We start from the raw sequence: 20,514 nt of genomic DNA on the forward strand, positions 1-20,514 counted from the left end.
TACGAGGCACGTCCAGAAAGTAAGTTCTGTTTCAATTTATCTCCGCTGCAGCTCTGCGATCGCAGTTCCGCACATGCGCAGTAGACGCTCTGTATCAAGAAGAAGAAACGTGCGCCATTTGGAGCACGTACGCTTTGTTGTGCTTGTTTACAATGTCGGTGTTGATTGAAAATCCCGCCGCTTGTGAAATCAGATCTGTGATTCGTTTTCTGAATGCGAGGAAAGTGAAACCTAGTGAAATTTATCGGCAAATTTGCGATGTTTACGGACCAAAAGCGATGATTGATTCAATGGTGAGAAGATGAGTTCGAAAGTTCAATGACAGACGTAGTGATGTGCACGATGAAGAATGAAGTGGGCGTCCATCTTTGGTTACAGAAGAACTGGTTCACGCGATTGATGACAAGATCCATGGAAACCGAAGGTTTACACTTAGTGCTCACGCTATGGAATTTCCCCAAATTTCACGATCACTAATGCATGAAATTGTTACCGAAAAACTGAAATTTCGTAAACTTTGCTCACATTGGGTACCAAAGATTCTTACTGAGCAACACAAAACAAAACGGATGGGTAGTGCACTTCAGTTTTTGACCCGTTATACTGAAAGCGGCGAAGAATTTCTGACACAGATGGTCACAGGAGATGAAACTTGGGTTTCTTACGACACCCCTGAAAGTAAGCGGCAATCAATGGAATGGGGGCACACTTCATCCCCAGCAAAGGTTAAGCCGAAGCAAATCTTGACACCTCGAAAAATGATGTGCACAGTGTTCTGGGACTTGAAAGGCATCTTACTCATTGATTTCTTACCGCGTGGTCAAACAATCAGAGCAGATGCTTATTGCGAGACACTTCGGAAATTGCGCCGCGCAATACAGAATAAGTGCCGAGGATTGCTGTCAAAAGGTATTGTTTTTCTTCACGACAACGCACGACCACACACTGCAAATGTGACGAAACACCTCCTACAGGGATTTGGCTGGGACGTGTTTGACCATCCTCCGTACAGCCCTGACCTCGCTCCTAGCGACTTTCATCTGTTCTTACATCTTAAGTCTTTCCTTGGCAGTCAACACTTCAACAATGACGACAAGCTGAAAGAAACTGTTTCCAACTGGTTGAAGACACAGGCGGCAAATTTCTATGAAGAAGGTATACAAAAACTTGTGCCACGCTATGACAAATGTCTGCAATATTTCGGTAGTTATGTGGAAAAGTAGTTTAAGAGTTGTTGAATTTTGTGCAATAAATTTTCTGTAGCTGTACACAATTTACTTTTATTACCAAATGGAACTTACTTTCTGGACGTACATTGTATTTAAAAAATTCCTTGGCTGAATTAAGACTTTTAGAGGTTCTAAGCCTTTAAAGAAGTTTGGTGCCTCCATTTTCATTTACAGTGTAGTGCCTCTTTTCTCCCCTTCTTTCTCACTTGGTATTTGTTTAGCTGCATCAATAATGGTAAAACCAGCATTGGGAAATTTTCATGGTGCCCCCTTAACTTAATACCATAAGCAGATACTTATTTTGCTTAATGGTTAATCCAAGTCTAAAAAATATGTAATGTACTGATTTGTTACAATTAATTAATTTAGTGCTTTGCTTGCTTGACTTCATTATTGTAAGAGATGTGATAGATGATATCTGGCTGGAACTTTAATATTTGAGTGTAAATTGGTTGATGTACAGGTTCGTACGGTCCTTAAAAGTCCTTAAATTTTTTGAAATCCATTTTTGATCCTTAAAAATCCTTAATTTTGGCCAAAATCAGTAGAAGATCCTCAATTTTAATCATCTGAAATTTCTCTCTGTTTTTACGACTGCTATTTTGAGTGTGAATTAGCATTTTGGAGGAATATTTTTGGCAATTCACTGATGTATATATGGTTATCTTTTGAATGGGTTCATGGGTTATAATTTGTTTCTATTTCTAATATAAATGATGGGATACTCGAGTTTCTAAGCAAGAAGTGAAACATAAGCATTTCGAAATTCATTTTTTCTAATAAAGAGCTCATAAACAACTTTTTGCTTTTGGGGTTATGAATTCTTTTATTAAATGGTTCTAAATTTGACAACTTGTCAACATTTTGGCGATTTTAAGATCAGTTTCTATTGAGAATTTTTCGGCGATTTTTTTAAAACATCATAACATTGATAAATTTCATTAAAGTAATGGTAATATATTAGAATTATATTTAAAAAATAACATTAAAATAAAACATTTTTATTTTGCGCTGTCATTATAAAGTTTCATTTTGGCATCTTACTATACAATATTTTAAATCTGAAAAATAAACAAGTTATATAGCTATAAAGGATAATTTACGAAACCACTCTTAGTAAAAGCAAAATTAGCTATGTAATTAATTAAAATGTCTTCTTTTTAATTTTTTCATAGTAAGCGTTTTTCCCATGTAATTGTCTCAGATTATTCAAAATTCTCAGAATATGCATTAGTTTTCTCTATAAAATTAATTTTACACTTTTTCCTTCCCCCCCCCCTTTTTTTTTTTTTTTTTTTTTCAAACTATTTCTGGCTTTTTGCTGTTACAGAATTCGTTGGGATAATTTTTCTTTAGTATTTTTGACATTGCAGCATGGAAAGTTTAAAAGGATTTGAAGCCAAGATTTATAGACCCACGATACTAGAAGATTCAAGAAATATGTGACAAAATGAAAAATGTCTCCATGGTATCAACATGTAATAGATACATTTTACAGAAAGTTTGTGATGAATTTCTTACTTTTTGGAGAACGTCTGGAAGAACAATGGAAACATAATATTTAAATGTTTTACTTCTGATACCAGAATCTTTTTTCTTAACATGTTTATCTTCCCTTTATTTTCTCTACTTTTCACTAGACAAAAGCTTGGAAAATATCAAAAATGCTTCTAATCTTATCACTTTGGCAGGCATTATAGAAAGAGATTTTTTTATTAATAAAAAAATTGAAAACTTACAATTTAAAAGATTCATCTAATGTGTCTAAATGCATCATACACAGAGCTGGTGCTATGCATTTTCCCACCTGATACAATCTCTGTGTATCCTAAATTCTGCTGCCTAGTGCCTATCTAAATTCTGCTTCCAATGCCTGCTCTAAATTCTAAAAGTTTTGCCATTTCTAGATTTTGTTGTTCTGTGTATCACTAAATTCTAAAAATTCTGCCACACCTCCTCTGTAACCGGCCTTTACCATATATATTTCATATTACTAAAGAAATAAAATTAGCCTCTTTTTCTATACATTCTAAATGCATTTAGTGTTTTTTAGAATAATACAAATCCTTAATTAAATCCAAAAATTCTTAAATTAAAAGGAAACACGTTGAAAAAAGAAACCGAATACACAAAGAAAATTATTCTTCAAATATATGTGCAGTTATTATTATGTAAATTACCCAATTGTTTATCATTTCAGCCTTTACTATAACTTTCCATTTCTGTTTCCTCATATGATGAGTTACTGAGCCAGATTAAATTAAAATTAAATTGTATTATCTTTGACCACTAGTCCACATTTTTAGTTTGAATTTGACTGTTCTTGTTTAATTATGTCACCGTGAGCTGTAATTGACTTTGTGCCTTTATGTTCTAAGTTCCTTGTCTGATATTGTAGTTACTTTCAGATACAGTGATAATTTGCTTCACGTCTGTCGGGGGTGGGACTATTTAACTTTAACCAGATGAAGTAAACCTTCATAGGTACATTGTGGAGAGGTTGACAAGTTAGGAGATAAAGCACACAGAAACTAGCGAGAACATTGGTTTGCATAGAAACAAATTTCTAATTATTGTCAGAAAAGATCGATAATTAAAGAGAAGAAAATCGATATAAACTAACCAAAATGTTTGGGAAGGCCTTGTAGAGACATTAAGTATTTTTGAAAGCAGGAACGATAGAAAATTAACAACGTCTTCGCCGGGAATCTAAACGCGAACCTCTGGAATACTGCTAGCAGTGTGCAAACCACTACACCACAAAGGGTCACCAAGAAGGTGGGAGAAATACCTTATATACTCCCCCTTTTAAACGGCGACTGGGGTTTTTAGGGAATCCAGTCGCCAAATCCTTTGTGTGGAGAACCCATCAAGTAACCATCAACACCATCAAGTAAAACTTATTCTTTGCATCTACTGAGACTTATATATAAAACAACTTATCACCTCTGGCACTTTAATGGCTTATTGGAACCTTAAAGTACGTATATTAACTGGGTTACAACCCCTAGAACTCTACATAAAGCTATGAAATTAACTGCATTAAGCAGAGCTTGACTAACTTTTCAACACTTACCAATTGTGCCTACATCAGGCCTTTCAGGTTTGTTCCAATCAGCAGGTCTCTCTATAGACAACATTCAGTCTTTTGTTATGAATCATGCTGATTATGATCTCACTTCTCATTTTAACCTATGCCATTTGACATAAAATCTCCCTACTATTTTTAAACCTCTATACTGACCAAGTATGTGACAAAATGAGACATTAAAGAAAAAAAAAAAAAAACGTAAAGCTAACTATTAGTAAAACGTAAATGTCACTTATCTTCTTTTAAATATGTCCAACTATTATAAGTGTAAAATATTTAATGCTATTTGATAAACTGCATGAAATTTATTTTATTCTCAAACCTATTAATAATTATGTTAGTTAATTCTAGTAATAATGCATACTACTTAGGGATCTATTTTATTTTTGGGATGGTATTACAAAAGTGAAATATTTATAGAATAATATTTTTAATTGAATTTATTCAGTTTCCATTTGCTCATAGGTCCTTAATTTTTTTCATTAATGGTCCTTAAAAGTACTTAATTTTCGTGTGCAGAAATGTGTACGAACCCTGATGTACTATTAGCACACTGTTGTTCTTTACTTTTATTTGTTTATTTTTATATGGAAAGCGGGCAGACCAAATTTACTTATCTAAACAATCATTTCATTTTTCCTTGTAAATTTAACCCAAACTAAGTAAAATTACATGGAGGAAAATTTTTGTCCCTTTTCCATTAAATATTCCATTTAAATTATAATTTATTCATACTTTTTTGTACAGTTAATTTACAAATCCTAATTTATATCATTTTAGTTGACAGTGTAAGATATATAAAACTGACTAGTTTTAAAGGAATTGCACAATGGTAATTCTGCATTAATAATAACCAGCTAACTACCAATCACAACTTGAATACTTTTTGCTACCAGAAATGCCTCAGCAACTTGAATCAATAGTGCTCACTTCAGACATCCGTGGCCTGAAAATATATCTTTATGTAATACTATGAAATGCATTCACGTAATCTAAGAAAATAATGGAAAATTATCAAAATATTTTACTGTATTTACAATAGCTAACTAAGAAACTAGTGTAAGATATTTTTAGATATGAAAAGTATTTTTGTAACTTAAAATGTGATGCAGATATGTATAAAGGCAGATTTCCATCAATGTTCAAAATTGGTAGGTAAAACTTTTTCTTGAACATTGATGCTACCTATGTGCTTACTTCCAAAGCAAAATAAATTCTCAGTATCAGGTAAAAAATTTTATGAGAACAATTTTGATGTAAGTGGTATGCAAAAGCTTCCTAAATATAAAATCTAATGTTATATGGCCCTCATCAAATAGAAATATATTCATTGCCCATTAGAATCTATTCATCGTGTTTTAATAAGTTAATACAACATGTTCCACATTTTCACATTCAAGACTTGTAGATGTATCAGAAAGCAAGTATACTGATTACTGACTTTTTAGTAGTTTCAGTGCATACTTTCGGCTCAATTGTTTTGTGTTGTTGTTTCCTCATCTCTGAAGTGCTCCAACATTTTTTGACCAATTCCATGAGTCCAAATACCTCTAAAAAGAGAAAAGGAACCTCGTCCAAGGTAAAATCAAGACAAAATAAAATATTATCAGGTGATACATGAGCAGCATTATACTTGGTGCAAAAAACTTTTTGCCCTTTTTCATAGGAGAGACTCTTCCAAAGTCCACTGGTAAAACGTGATATGCAACTCTGTGGCCACTGGTAAAACTATGCTGCCTTCTGTGACCCCCAAAATTAGGGCTGTACCAGGGTGAACACTCGAGTACCAGTCATTTACTGGAGGAAAACTCCAGAGATCCTTAAGTTATTTCTTAACTCGGAAAACATCTCACTGTAGGTGCAAAGCTTATCTAAGAAGTCTGTAAAGCAGCAGTCTTTGCCAGGCAGTGTGCGGTCTTATTGCCACTAATGGCCACATGGGAGGGAATCTAATGCACATGCACCTCAGAGTTAACTGAAAGCCTAGAAAGTAAGTTCAGGATAGATATGCCAGCCCTGTCCCCAACCTCTGTCCAATCATTTGGATGTTAAACTGATGATCAGCTGTCAGTTAAATTCATATATTCACAAAATCAGGTTCAACATTATTCTCCACATAGCTGAGGCCTCTTTCGATAGCGATGAGCTCAGATCTGAACACAGACCAAGAATTTTTATTTTTAATTCGAAGTAGAAGTAGAAGTCCTGATGAAGGTACCACTAAATCAAAATGGCCATGATCACTTTTTCTGCCATCTGTATATGTTTGAGGAGCATCTTTAGCTATATGATTGAAAGTGTCCAGAGAAATCTTTCACGTGAATTCAGGGTTGTCAGCATTTTTATGAACTTGGTTCAAAAGTTCAGTGTAAAAATGGATGCCATTAAAGTCATAGACAGGGTTAAAGCATGACCTCCGAGAATGACTTTCAATCCAACAATGGGAGAGCAAATTAACAAAACTTTACAAAGCTGCTTGAGAAAACTGACTGCTTCTCTTCAGTCTTTGGTTATTGACCCAATTCTCTAGATAGGAAGATATTTTATTCTGGTCATCATAAAAAAGCTTATTATAATATTTAACAAGACATGATTTTCTTCTAGTACTCAGTGGCTGGAGGAAATTATTTTTTCCGCACTGACTTTGAACTCTTTCCAGCTTACTGAGATTAGAATCTGAAGCACAGGAATAAATAGGGCAGCCATATTCCAAGATGGATCTAATAAGGGAAGTATAAATTATATTAAGATTTGGGGCATCTGCTCCCCAGTTTTGCCCAGAAATGTATTTTACTAGATTTAGCCTTTTCCTGCAACTTCCCTCCAGAGTGTGGATGTGCCTATTGCTAAGAATCTCTTCATCCGTTGTATGGTCCAAGTACTTAGCATTCTTTTCATAAGGTTTGACAATAGTAAGTTTATAATTATACTTGTGTCTATTAACCTCTTCATCGTCCGGAACGCGTCTAGCGTGTTCAAGTGAAACTTCCGCAGGACGGCCGTAACGCGCTTCAAGCATTCTTCTACATTGTAAAACTGTTAAACGTTTTAAAATGCTTTCTAAATGTTTACTTGTTTGAGTTATTATTTTTGTTTGTTCTAATACCTTTTAGAGGGCAGCACTAGTCAGGCATTCTATTTCTAATTGAATTTGCCCTGGGTTTTATGAATATTCGTGCCATTTTATATAAGATACAAGACAGTGAGAGATGGCTTCAATGTCTACTTAGCAGAAAAAGATAAGAAATGAGGTTGTGAATTGGAATGACAATAAGGATATATGTTTGATGAGTACAGTCCATAATAACTCGATGATTGATGTTGGAACACGGAAAAGAACTGTAAAAAAAAAAAAAAAAAAAAAAAACAATAATTGTAAAAGATTACAACAACAAAATGGGAGGAGTGCACCGCCTGGGTCAGATGTTATCAAATTGTCCTGCTGTTCGAAATAAGCAGAGATATTATTATTTTTCCATTATGCTTTATTTCCTTATAATTTTACTTAGTATTCATTGGCATTCATCCACTACAAAAATCATGTATGGAAAGTTATGATGTACAGAGAAAACAACGTTACGAAAAACAGACGGCCGCTGGGGGAATTTTCGCGGACAGGAGTGGACGGCAAAAGGGTTAATAGTAGTATAAAAACTATTCACAGATTTGGAAGTACTGAAAGTCAACTTGTGCACATCAGTGAAAGCACTCACATCTTTAAGAGTGAAGTTAATGTTAGCTTCAATGCTTTTGATAACAGAGCTAGAGTGCCAGAGGGCAGCATCGTCGGCAAAAATGCCAACTTAACTTCTCATATAGATATCACCTTTTTGATTCCAGCAAAGAAAAGGGGGAAAATTAAAGGGCTCATGACTGAGCCTTGGGGTAAACCCTGACTAAGTCTGAAGTCTTCAGATAGGGTCTTATTAAATTAACCCTGATTGTTCTGGCTTTCAGAAAATTAGAAATCCAGGGTAAAGCATTGCCTCTCACACCATAATCATCAAAAATATTAACAATAAGTTTATTATGCCATACCCTATAAACTTATTGTTAATATCAAAAATATTAACAATAAGTTTATCATACCCTACCCTATCTATCTTTATTATGCCTATATCATATCATCCTTGGTAAGTCCAGGAAGACAGCCACTATATGAATAGTAGGCCTTAAATTATGGGCGTTTCTAATACTCTGGCAAATATTTGATCAATGGTACAATGTCCTTTCCTGTAACCGTATTGTTCCTTTGAAAGCAGGTTATTTGACTGAAGATAGTAATTCAGTTTATTTAGCAATATCTTTACCATAATTTTACATGGAATACAGGTCAAGGAGACAGATCGGTAACTATCAAGTGAGCTAGGAACTTTATCTGTCTTCCTAATTGGATTAACGATAGCTGTTTTCCAATTAAGTAGTAGACGACCCCTCCTCCATGACTGTTTAAAGATATCCAACAGTCTAAGTTTACCATTAGGGTACAGATGCAAAAGCATTTGGCCATTTATGTTATCAGGCCCCGGGGATCTTTGGATTGACATTTCTCAAGACAACATCCAGCTCATGCATTATGAAATCAATTCTAAAAATCAAGTCCCCAATGCCTGAGCTGCAGCATTAATGAGGCATAAGTCTCTCAATCCTTTCGATCAGTTTTTCATTTTTTTTTAACGTCAGTTTGGTCATTAACTTGTAATAGCCATCTAGAATATCAGCAGCAGCTTATCATTGTGCGGTAATTGTCCATTTGGATCAATTATAGTATTACAGACTTCCATTTGACAACATTTTTTACATAGAGCTTTTACAAGGTTTCACAGCTGTGAGTTAGATGCTCTAGCCTCAACATCACTGCACATTTCACTCCAAGCTTCCTTTTATTGATAGCATAGGCTCATTTAAGCTCTGCATTACTTTTGTTAAATTTGATTCTATGGTCGCTACTATTAGAATTTTTAAGGTCCTGTGAAACAGCAAATTCCTTTGTTCAAATTAAAGCTGTGATTTCAGAGGAACCAAATGAGTACAAGTTCCTAGGCTGTATAAAATTACCTCTAGGAATAGACTGTTTAGCACAATGAATAACAATGTCTTTAAAGAAATTTCAATCAGCCTTAAGGTCATCATTAAAACTGATATCGCAAAAATCCTGTTCAGTCAATTCCAAAATAGCCAGCCAGTTTACTCTATAAAATTCCAAAAACTTTCTTTAACAGTAGGAATCAATCCTTTACTCTTAATCTCAATCAGTATTGGTATATGATCTCTGCCTATGATATTTAGGACAGTCCACTAGCATATTGAGTATAAATCAGCATTTACAAATGTGGATGTCCAGGGTTTCAGCACTATTGTTGCTGAATGAGCAATAAATATAAGAGTTGTTATTCAAAAACAAGTGGGATCTGTTATCTGCTGAGAGACTGTTTTAAGAGATCATCAACTCTATTATTAGTAACTGAACACCTCCATAAATGGTGTTGGGCATTGAGGTCACCTAGAAAAATGCTTGAAATATTGTCATGCCTCAGATCTAAAAATGATTCTGGCAGACATCCTTGGTTAGGAGAGTGATACATATTAAAACGTTTTGTGACAATTATAGAGCAGCTACAAAACAAAAGTTGTGTTTTTGGTGATTATAGACTTTATATTGAAGTTATTAAATTTTTGCTGTCCCAGAGAAAATATTAATTTTGATACTTCTGTAAATTTTGCTTTAAAGGTATAAAACATTATGTATTTAATTAATGAAAATATAATGAATATTTTTCTGATTAAACTTGTTGTATTGCTATCATAAAAAAAGTTCAGATTTTGTATTTATGGAATCTTTGCCAAAAAATGACAAGAATTCTCTACCTTATTTTAACCAAATTTATAACTGGAAATACATGTCTAGAATCAATATATAAGAAAATAAGCCTGTAGCTGCCATTTAATTAGGTGAACTTTTAAATCTGACAGTTTTTGCCTTTATATCTGTAAAATCAATGAACCTAGTAATTAATTTGAAGTTCTATGTTGTCAAAAAGATGAAATATCCATAAACTGAAATTGGCTCACAATTATAACATATGTGCTAAATTTAGATAATTGGCGGTGGTAGGAAAATATTAAAAACTACCAGAGTTCTTTATGTCATTAATAGCTATCTTAATCTCACACCTGATATTTGTGTCATGTTTATTCATTGGTAGCCAGCCTAAAGAGTAGACATGGATGTGATTAATTGGTTCTCATATTCTAAATTTAATTCTGTTCTTTGTACCCTGAACTTCTTTACCCCTGATTAATTTGTACCTTGTATGTTTTTTCTCTTTTCAAAATTTATACGTTTTTATATTTTTTCTTCCACTAATTGTAAAGGCTTGTTTTGGTTTATGATTTATTGAGTGGGAAAGTACATGGGAAGTTTAAATGTCAAAAAACATAAATTATAAAATCATGCCTTTCAAGTAAAAAAAAAAAAAGTTTCACATTATACAAGTTATGTCAAAGAACTGTAACTCTCTGACTCGCTTATAAATTATTATTTTATAAAGGGCAAAAGCGTACTCAAAACAATTATTTTTGATTTTATAAAAAATTGAAATTTTGTTGTAAATGTCAAAAAAAATCTTGATGTTGGTGTACAAAATTAAATCTTAATTTTTCTTTTTCAGATTAATATTGTAAAGATTTTATATAATTATGCTTATGATCCAGATTTCTTTGTCCAGAGGGAATCTGTGGTATGTTTATTTCACTGGATGCGTTCTAAATGGGATGATATGCCATTAATATGCAAAGAAAGGTTGTTCTGTATTTTTACTTTTTCTGTTAAAAGCTTAGATTTAGAACTAAAACTCATTGCATTAGACTCGTGGAAATCTCTAATGGACTGCAATATGTATTTTCCACTTGTATCATCTCCTGAGGATGTACTTAATTATATAAAATGTCTGTGTCAGTCAGGGTTTGGTTCATCATTATTATTTGCTATACATGATTATGATCCATCTGTGCAATATAAAGCTGCTACAATTATGCATGAGCTTCGTAAGAAACTGCTGGGCTTAGGACTTACACAAGATTTCATATCATTTGAAGAAGAAAATGTGATACTGCCTAATGAAAACCCTTCAGGTATTATGCTTAAATTTAGTGAGGAGGAGAAAATTGCAGGAATTGATAATGTGATGAATTCAACAACAGCTCAGTTGATTACAAGCATATCAAGACCACCAGACTATGATAAAATCTCTGATTGTAAATTTAGTAATTCTTCTGCAGAGTTAAAAACAATATCTTGTCCCATTAATTCATTCTGGATTCATCTTTGGTCTGTAAAGATTGATTCTCTTTTGTTTAATGATGATAAATCATTAGAAAATTTTTCGGATTGTTCAATATCTTTGTTAGAAGACATAATTGCTGCTAAAGAAACTGACATTAAGAATTCTATGAATGATACACCTGATTGTTATTGAAATTCTCTATTCTACCTTGCATTCAAATATATTTTTTTATCTGTTTAAGCGTATGTGTATTTTAAATTGGAAAATATATAAGTATTTTGAAGATATTTTGCCATAATTTAATTCCGTTATCCATGGAATTATTAAAAAATTGAGTGTATATATATATATATGTAAAAGATGAAGAGTGAAGGGATTATTGCAAATTTAAGTTAGTATTCGGATTTACATGTTTTTTATATGATTGCAAGTTCTTCGTTATGCATCAACTACAACATCAACATTTCTAAATTATTACATATATGTATTAAATTCAAGAGAGTTTTGATTGAATTTTCGATGTATATTTTCAGTCTAATATTTATATCTTGGAAATAATATTTAACTTTTGAGATTTTAAAACTCATTTGTTTCATCACTGACATGATTTTATTGTTGCTTCTATGAACTTTGATAGTGTCCAGTCCTACCACTCCCTTATTGATAGGTTTGAACCTGATTAAAGTAAGTATTTTTAAGAGAAGTATACCACACTTTTAAGTATGTGAAATTTCTTGAGTAACAAATTTTATGTTTGGTGAAATACCTCGATTTGGTATTAATTTAAATTGCGAAAACTAAATACATTTTGTGAGATAGATAAAAAAAATTTCATGGGCTTAATGACGACCTGATAAGTTTGTGTAACCATATCCATGTATCTGTTTTCCGAGTTTTTCTAAATGTTTTCTGATTATTATGTAATTAACAACCATTTAATATGAGAAACCTAACTGAAGAAACTGAGGCTTTGAAGCCTATTTACAAAATAAGCCTTTTTACATTTTTAAATTCTTCAGTCATTTTACAAATAGAGAGCATAAAATGTTCTTGAAAAGAATTTTTGCACTAAATAAATTTCTAGTGAAATTTCTGATAGTGTTAAATTTGTGTACTTCAAAAATTCATTTAAAAAATACTGCATTTGATGTAAATTCTCTCCTTAATCATATATTGTTCCTCTATTTTAAGGCATTCAGTTTGTGTTTAGAGCTGAAACTTTGTATTTGTTGTCACCAGTGGGCAGCAACCTGTAAGTGCAATACATATCATATTTTTGCTGGTTTATTATTTATTGCAACTCATTGTATTTTACAATGAGTTTATTGCAACTCATTGTATTTTGTTATTCTTTTTAATACAAATTTGATTCACATGAATGAAATGCTGGCAAAAATATATGAAGCTGTGAATATATTAATAAAAGATTAGAAGTATTAAATGCATTTATTTAACATAAATACTTGCACTTGATTTACATATGCTCTCAGAATTTAAATGATATTGTAGATTAGTTTGCAGCAATCTACAATATCATTTAAATTCATTTATTTGTTTGCAATTAAATTTCATTATTTAAAATGTAATTAACTTTAATTTGCTTTTTACGAATAGAGAATGTTTGTTAAATTCAAATTTCATTCCTTGCAGAACTGGCACAAGAGAATTATTTAAATTTAATTTAACTTTACTATTTATTCTTTTGAAACAATGATTGTATATAAGCATATTTTCACAATTATGTTAAATAATGTTTAAACATTTTTAGAAAAATTTCTTAGTACATAGTACTTATGTTAAACATCTTGGATTAAAAGGATCTCTTGTATTCTCTTAAAGACAGATAAAAGAAATAAATTATTTTTATAGTCCTTATATTCACATTGATGAATCTTCGCAAAATGAAAATTATTTTGTTTAATATGAATGTTACGGTGAAACACCGAAATCTAGAGAATGTTGACTTTCACCAGTGAATGTCAACATTCACATAGTTGCTTGGTGTATATCCAAATATTTTCCAAATACTCTTATTTCTGACTTACACCAGTAAATGTTGACATTCACCATGTACTAATGGTGAATGTTGAACATATGAGAATATTATGTTTTCTTCTCCTTAATTCAGTAGCGAGAAAACACGCTTGAGACTTATAATAAGAACTTAAAACACACAGTACATTCAAAATGTGAAAGGAAAATAATAGAAGTTAAAAACTTACTTAATATACAATACGTTCTAAATAAGAAAATAAAATAATAGTAATAAAAACTTACTAAACTATGTGATTCAAATCTTATTTATTGCAACAACTTAAACTATTGTGACACTTTGAATTTTACAAGAGGAACTTGCTTTTACAACTGCATTTATTTGTAAAACACTTCCTTTTACAATGACAGCGTGTATAGCCTTGCTTTTCATCTATGGAAAGTAGCTTTTCTTTACAAATTATGAGCTGCTTTTGTGTGCAAAGCTGCTTAAGGGTTCCATTTTTGTTTGCAAGTTTACAGAAGTCGGAGTCTTCTATTCTAACAACAACCGCTAATACACTGTGGTTATCTGTGCAACCACGGTCGAAATCTTGGACTTGTATTCATACAGTATCACTAATTTGAGCAGGAGGAAATTGTTTTTGTGAGGTTCGTAACATTTTTGTTGCTTGCAGTTGAAGATTCTCTTTCACAGCCACTCTTTTTATAGAAATCAACTCGTGTTTTTCAGTCAGAACTTGATGTGAAGACGTGGTAGATTGCAAGTTCTCTTCTTTGGAATATGGTTTTTGGTATGACCGCCGCTCAAATTTTTTTCAGAAATATTACTAACTTCTTCAAGCTGTTCTTCGGTTTCAAAAGTATTGGCAATTTCTTTGAGTTATTCTTCGGTTTCGATATTTGCGATTTGTATGCTAGGCAAAAAGACGATGCTATGCCTCTTTTTGCTTTAATGCCAAACATGGCTTCATAAGGACTTTGGCGTATTCTTATGTAGTGTTCTTGCCAAATTGAACAAAGGGTAAACCTTCTCTCCATTTATTTGTATCGTTATTGTTCATCAGTGCAGTTAGCATATTCTGTATATCCTGATTGGCCCTTTCAACTGAGCCTTGTGTTTGACTGTGACGAGGCTTTCCATGAACTATCTTAACATCTTTCCACATAGCGCGCATTTGGGATATGACTTGATTACTGAATTCGCTACCATTATCTGATTGCAATATTGCTGTAGTGCCAAATGTTAAAAATATTGCAAGAACGTGATACACTACTTCTTCAGATCTCTTAGTTTTCAAAGGTCGTAGCTGAGCAAACTTAGTTAAATGATCTTGATACACCATTATGAACTTATACAGTCAAAAGTCGTTAATCCGGACTCTTCGGGACTTTGGCGATTCTGGATTATAGGTCATCAGTTTAAATCTGGTAAGATTGCATGCAGAAATTATAAAATTAAAAATATGAAACTGTAATTTATGAAATAAAGAACAATTATGATCTAAAGGGTATCAAAATTTACCAAAAAAAAGCTTAATATTTATTTGTTTACTTTACTTTCTTTGCTATCGGAAGTGAATTATAATGACGAGGAATTTGATTTAAATCATACAAAGACAGAGTACATCAAGATGAAATACTACATTTAGTAAGGAATTATAAGCCAAATAAAATAAAAACATCTGCCCTGAAGATAAGGATAGTGCTGACAGATCAACTTCCAATTCATTGCGTGCCGCGGCGTCCCCCCCCCACGGCCACAGAGCAGCGTGAAATTGATAAGCAGATTTCGGAATGGTTAAATAAACAAAGGATATGCCTTTATCCATTTTTTGCAGCAATTGCACTTTTTGTTTAATGGACTTCAAAACATACTTTCGCTTTGTAGATCCTTTACATATTAGTAAATATATATCAGAAATTCTATTTGACATAATCGAAAGTTCAAGCTTACTTTTATAAAATTGCTCTAACAGTCTGCAAAAAATAATAAGCCGGATCCAATTCGAAGATTAAGGAACAACACAATCTGCAACATTAACTGAATTAGATAATTTTAGCTTATACCATCCGTTATACATTAACGCATACATTCTGCGCATGCGTAAACATATTTTGGGCATGTGCAGACGCATATTCGCAGCCGTAAAGGTCTTACGTGCATGACTCATGCGCAGAAAGTTTGTAGCTTTGAGGTCCGGATTATGGGTGTCCGAATTAATGACTTTTGACTGTATTTGCCATGTCTGTTTGACTGCAGATCTATCAGATCAACTTGACATCTTGAGTTTAACTCAGAACTGATCATTGAGTTCACAATAATACCTTTCTTAGGTGCACTGTGTTTCATTTGACACTATTTGCATAAATTTAATTATAACTTCATATGTAATATTTTTTTATTTAATTTGCAACTCTTTAAGCATACGTGTTCTTCCTCCGTGGCCTATTCTGGTGTGAGTTTCATATAGTATACTGAACAATTCCTCATTGGTAACATAATACTATATATTCGTTTCTCCTGGTTTTAATGGTACAAATAACTTCTCTTCGTCATTAATTTTTAAAATGTCAAAACGTTTTAATCGTCTGTAATCCAAAGATGTGTTGCACTTAGTTTTTAGAGTATTTTAGAGTACTTTTCTTGAGAAAAATAAAAACAATTGTCTTCTCGTTTACCAACAATTAATGCATTTAACTTTTCAAGAAAAAGATCACGATTCACTGCTGTATCCATTCTGTATAAATTAGGATATCCTGGGGGGGAATTAAAAAAATGTTGCTTGCACCATCAAACCTTGCGTAAGACTGACAAAGTTGACTGACTTCCCCCCCCCCCTCCCGAGAACAAAGGATTTGGCGGGAAACAGCCAGTTGCCTCTTTGTCTACTCCTTCCCTTTCGACCTACACCAGAGCATATTTGTGATTGTCGACATACACCAGTGAGGGTCCAAATGTACAAAAATGTAATACAATATTTGATCTTTCACCGACATTTTGATAAATGTTGACATTCTCCGGTGAAAGTCGAAATTCTCCAGTTTTGGTCTTTCACGGTAACATGAATATTGCATGCATATAACAAATTAAAAACTTTTGCAAATATATAACTTGATGCAAAGTTGTCACTCACATTTTCACCTTTATTTTTGAAAACTGCACTTATTAAAAATTATTGAATGGGAGCATTTTTGCAAATAATTTTTTTGAAAGCTAAATAAATTACAACTTTAGTTTTGTAAAAAAAATCTCTACATTTCAAAGGATGCAGATCTCCCTTTTTTCAAGGAATATAAGTATTCTTTTACCCTCTTAATCAGAATTAAATTTACTGTTTGTAGAAGAATTTGTCTCTTTTTAAAATTGTACACTTCCTTCCTATACACAGCATATTAAAAAAATTAGATGGCTGTGGATTTTATTTTTTCAAATATTACTTCTATATTCCTAGTCCTAAGTTCTCTCAAGATAAGGTAATTTTTATGGGATAGAGGATTCTGTAAACATAAAATTTAACTTTTTATATGGATTTGGTGTAACAAAAAGTCCAACTAATAAAGTGTTCTTTAATAAGGTAATTAATAAAGTATCCTTTAATAAGCTATGGATAATAAACTTCTTGATTTTATATGAAAAATATTTCTATATTTAAATATTTTCAGAAGCAGCCAAATTCTGTTCCTAGCAGTGATGAAAATCTTGTTCTCCCGATTTTCTTGAATATGAGATAGGAACTGTCTCTTTAAAATCAATTAAATTTGTCTAATGCTTCACTCTGTTTTATATTTCCAAAATAACTGGCAATTGTACAGCAAACCTGGAACAGCTGAAGGATATTGTGTGTGTTTAAACCTCCTATAAAGAAAAACAAATTCAGTATCTTAATTACTGGGGATTTTATTAGTAAAAATGAACTCAAATAGCTGACTCAACTTTAACACTTTTGTCTGATAAAAATATGTTTTTATGTAAATAAATATTAAATGTTAATGATTGAATTTTGTATGTATTTATATTAATTTTGTATATCAAATGCATAAGTTTTCATTAATTCTGTAAAATTTGAAAGTCAATTTCTGAATCATTTTAAATTATCAGTGTTTATTTATTTGAGGCATATGTACAAGATAATAAAACACCTCTGCATTAATTTTTATCGCTTATACTTTTGTTGCTCTTTTCATTTAGATAAATTCATAATGCATAATAATCATACATATTACCTGAATTAAAAAACCCAATTTTCATTATTTGAGCAATGAAGTTTAGTAAAAGTGATGCCATTATAAATGTATTTTATTTGTTACTGATGAATATTAAATTATATTATATAAAAAATCTTATTATAAGTATGAATTAAAAAGTAAATATGGGAATAAGCAGTGCACAGATTTCAAATATAAAAGCATTCATTTAATAAAAGCTCATGCTCTTTTTTTCTTCCGTATGTACATTGTTATAACAATGCAAATTTCTTCAGTCACTTTGAGCATGTGTGATTAAACTTTTGAATAAGAACAGTAAAGATATAGTTTAAATAAAAAATTATCGAGCAAATTTTATTAAGAAAAAAAATTGTTAGGTAAATATGTGAACCTAAATTATAATGTAAATGAAAATCAGACTTCCATAAAGGTGTTCACACTCTAATTTAATTTGCTTTTTTTCAAGTTAGAAAGTGGTCTTCATAATTTTGCTAGCACTTTATGGTGGGGCACCCTTATGAAGGTTTCTATTATTTTGAATTGTGAGCACCCTGCGTAAGGGTGAGGCCTCCTTTATAATGGCGTTTTCTTATAAAGGCATCCCATAGAAAATTTAGTGTGGATTACCTACAAAGCTTCAGAAAATCCACGTATCATGCCAGCAAACAACTTAATGCACTGTACACATTATTGTAGCATGTGTTATACATGCTAAAAACTACCAACAAACTAAAACAAAGATTTCTGCTGAATTTGCAAGCATGCTGATAGATTTGCAGAAAGACTCATGCTCACTGATAAAGCCAAGTTTTTAGCTACAAGGCAGTGTGTACAGGCATAATTTGAAGTTCTGGATCACAGAAGTCCAAAAGCCACACTCTAATAGGAATGTGAATCTCTGAAGTTAAATGTTTCTACACTATAACCAAGTGCTGTACGTTTGACTTCTTCATAGGATCCCAGTTACAGGGCTCATTCATTCTGATATGCTGTCTGTATGGTTGTTGAGATTCAACTGGGAAGACAAGTTCTTGATTTCATTTTATAGCAAGATGGTGCTTTGCTATACTGACCACATGTGATTACCATACTGGCCATTTTGTTATGAAGATTAGAATGGAGTACCATTGATATGCTGGAATGATACACCATTGATGTTCTGGAATGCTATGCCATTAATGTTAATTGGTTGTGATGATTTAAATAATATGCCTCTGATGTTCTCTCAGGTAACATAACATAACATTACAATTTTTTCTTTTGGGGTAGATAAAAGGGCAAGACATTTGTATCATCCTAAACAGTAGTTAAAGCAGTGAATAGGTGACACTGTTGAGTCTCAATGTGATCTCAAAAAAATGTGCTCACATCAAACATCTATCAATGCCCATGAAGATTTGGAAAAATAAACTTTCATATAATATCTGTGTTCATGGGATGCATGTGTTTTTATGACCAAAAAATTATGTTAACTTGTATTGATGTTATCCATGATTGGCTGAAGGTTCATATGGCTGTTAATGCTCCATAATCCAGAATTTTAAATCTAGACTACCAGTATTTGAAGATGGTCCAAGATTTTCTTTTTTCTAAACCATATAAAAACCTTTGCAGCACCTGGATGTAGCTAGGATAGCTATGTAAAATGTAGTCATAATAATCCTGTATTGATACATTTTAGGAATTTATTTATTGTTATTTTGGGGCTTGGGAACTTTTTTTAAAGCTGCTGTGATTAGTAGTATGTTATCATTCATGATTTGCTTATTTAATGGCTTTTAGATAGTTTGGAGCATTTGTTTATCCTTGAGGTACCAAGAGCCGTGTCTACAGGCTGCTTGACCATGGGGAAATCCATCACTTGGAGACCACGACAATCCATGAGGAATTTAAATTATACAGCTTCTCACCTTTTATTATCAATTAGAAAAAAATTTTCATATTAAGATGATGAGTATTTCCAAGTCTGGAATTAGAATCTATAATTATAATTATTTAGGATTTAGGAACGGGGAAGACAGGCACCACACCTTTACCTTTTGGTTAATTGGTTTAGCGCCATCTCCCCACTATGTGATCCCAGCCGTTTATTGATATTAGCAAACAGATACATAATTTGAAATGAATACAAAATTTGGAATGATACATAACTGAAATAAATACATAATTTGAAATGAATACATAATTTGAAATGATGCATGGTTTGGAATGTAATAAAAAAATTGAAGCCTAGTGTATAAAATAGCATAATTATGAATGTACAGAATTTTGAATGTAATAAAAAAATTTTAAACATAATATATGACATAACTCTTTAAAATATATGCGGAATTTTGAACATAATATGCGACGAAAAGAAATAGTAGTGATGAAGAGTAGTTTGTAGTTCCAACAAAAATCTATATTCAGAATTCACAGTTAAAAGTCTATAGTCCATAATCTATAGATATAGCACAAAATCTATAGATCAAAGTCTGCAAGTTAAATATTTTGTTTATGTAATTCGTGTATATAGCTCAAATTTGCAGATTTTGCAAGTCAGTAGGATGTAGTCGGCTCAGTAGGATAAGGTTCTTACATTCATTAAAAAAAAAAAAAAAAATTGTACAATACAAACTGGCTAAATAGTTGGGAGCCCAATGCAGGCTAACGTGACAAATTCTTACTACATTAGATAAGTTCAAAATAAATAACTAACATGATGCCA

The 20,514-nt window shown here is 32.1% G+C and overlaps 1 protein-coding gene across 1 annotated transcript in view; it reads left to right on the forward strand.

Annotated features, from left to right (window-relative positions):
* LOC118187858 (uncharacterized) overlaps window positions 1-18,025 on the forward strand; it is an 82,136-nt gene extending 64,111 nt beyond the window's left edge. Inside the window, exon 10 of the mRNA XM_035358141.2 lies at window positions 10,992-18,025. Within this exon, the coding sequence (XP_035214032.1) occupies window positions 10,992-11,798 (807 nt within the window). The 3' untranslated portion in view covers window positions 11,799-18,025. The remainder of the gene's footprint in view (window positions 1-10,991) is intronic.
* Window positions 18,026-20,514: the final 2,489 nt, after the last annotated feature.

The sequence above is a fragment of the Stegodyphus dumicola genome, chromosome 3 (genome assembly GCF_044657685.1).
Source record: "Stegodyphus dumicola isolate Sdum_Otavi_A_Nest chromosome 3, ASM4465768v1".
Classification (NCBI taxonomy): Eukaryota; Metazoa; Arthropoda; class Arachnida; order Araneae; family Eresidae; genus Stegodyphus; species Stegodyphus dumicola.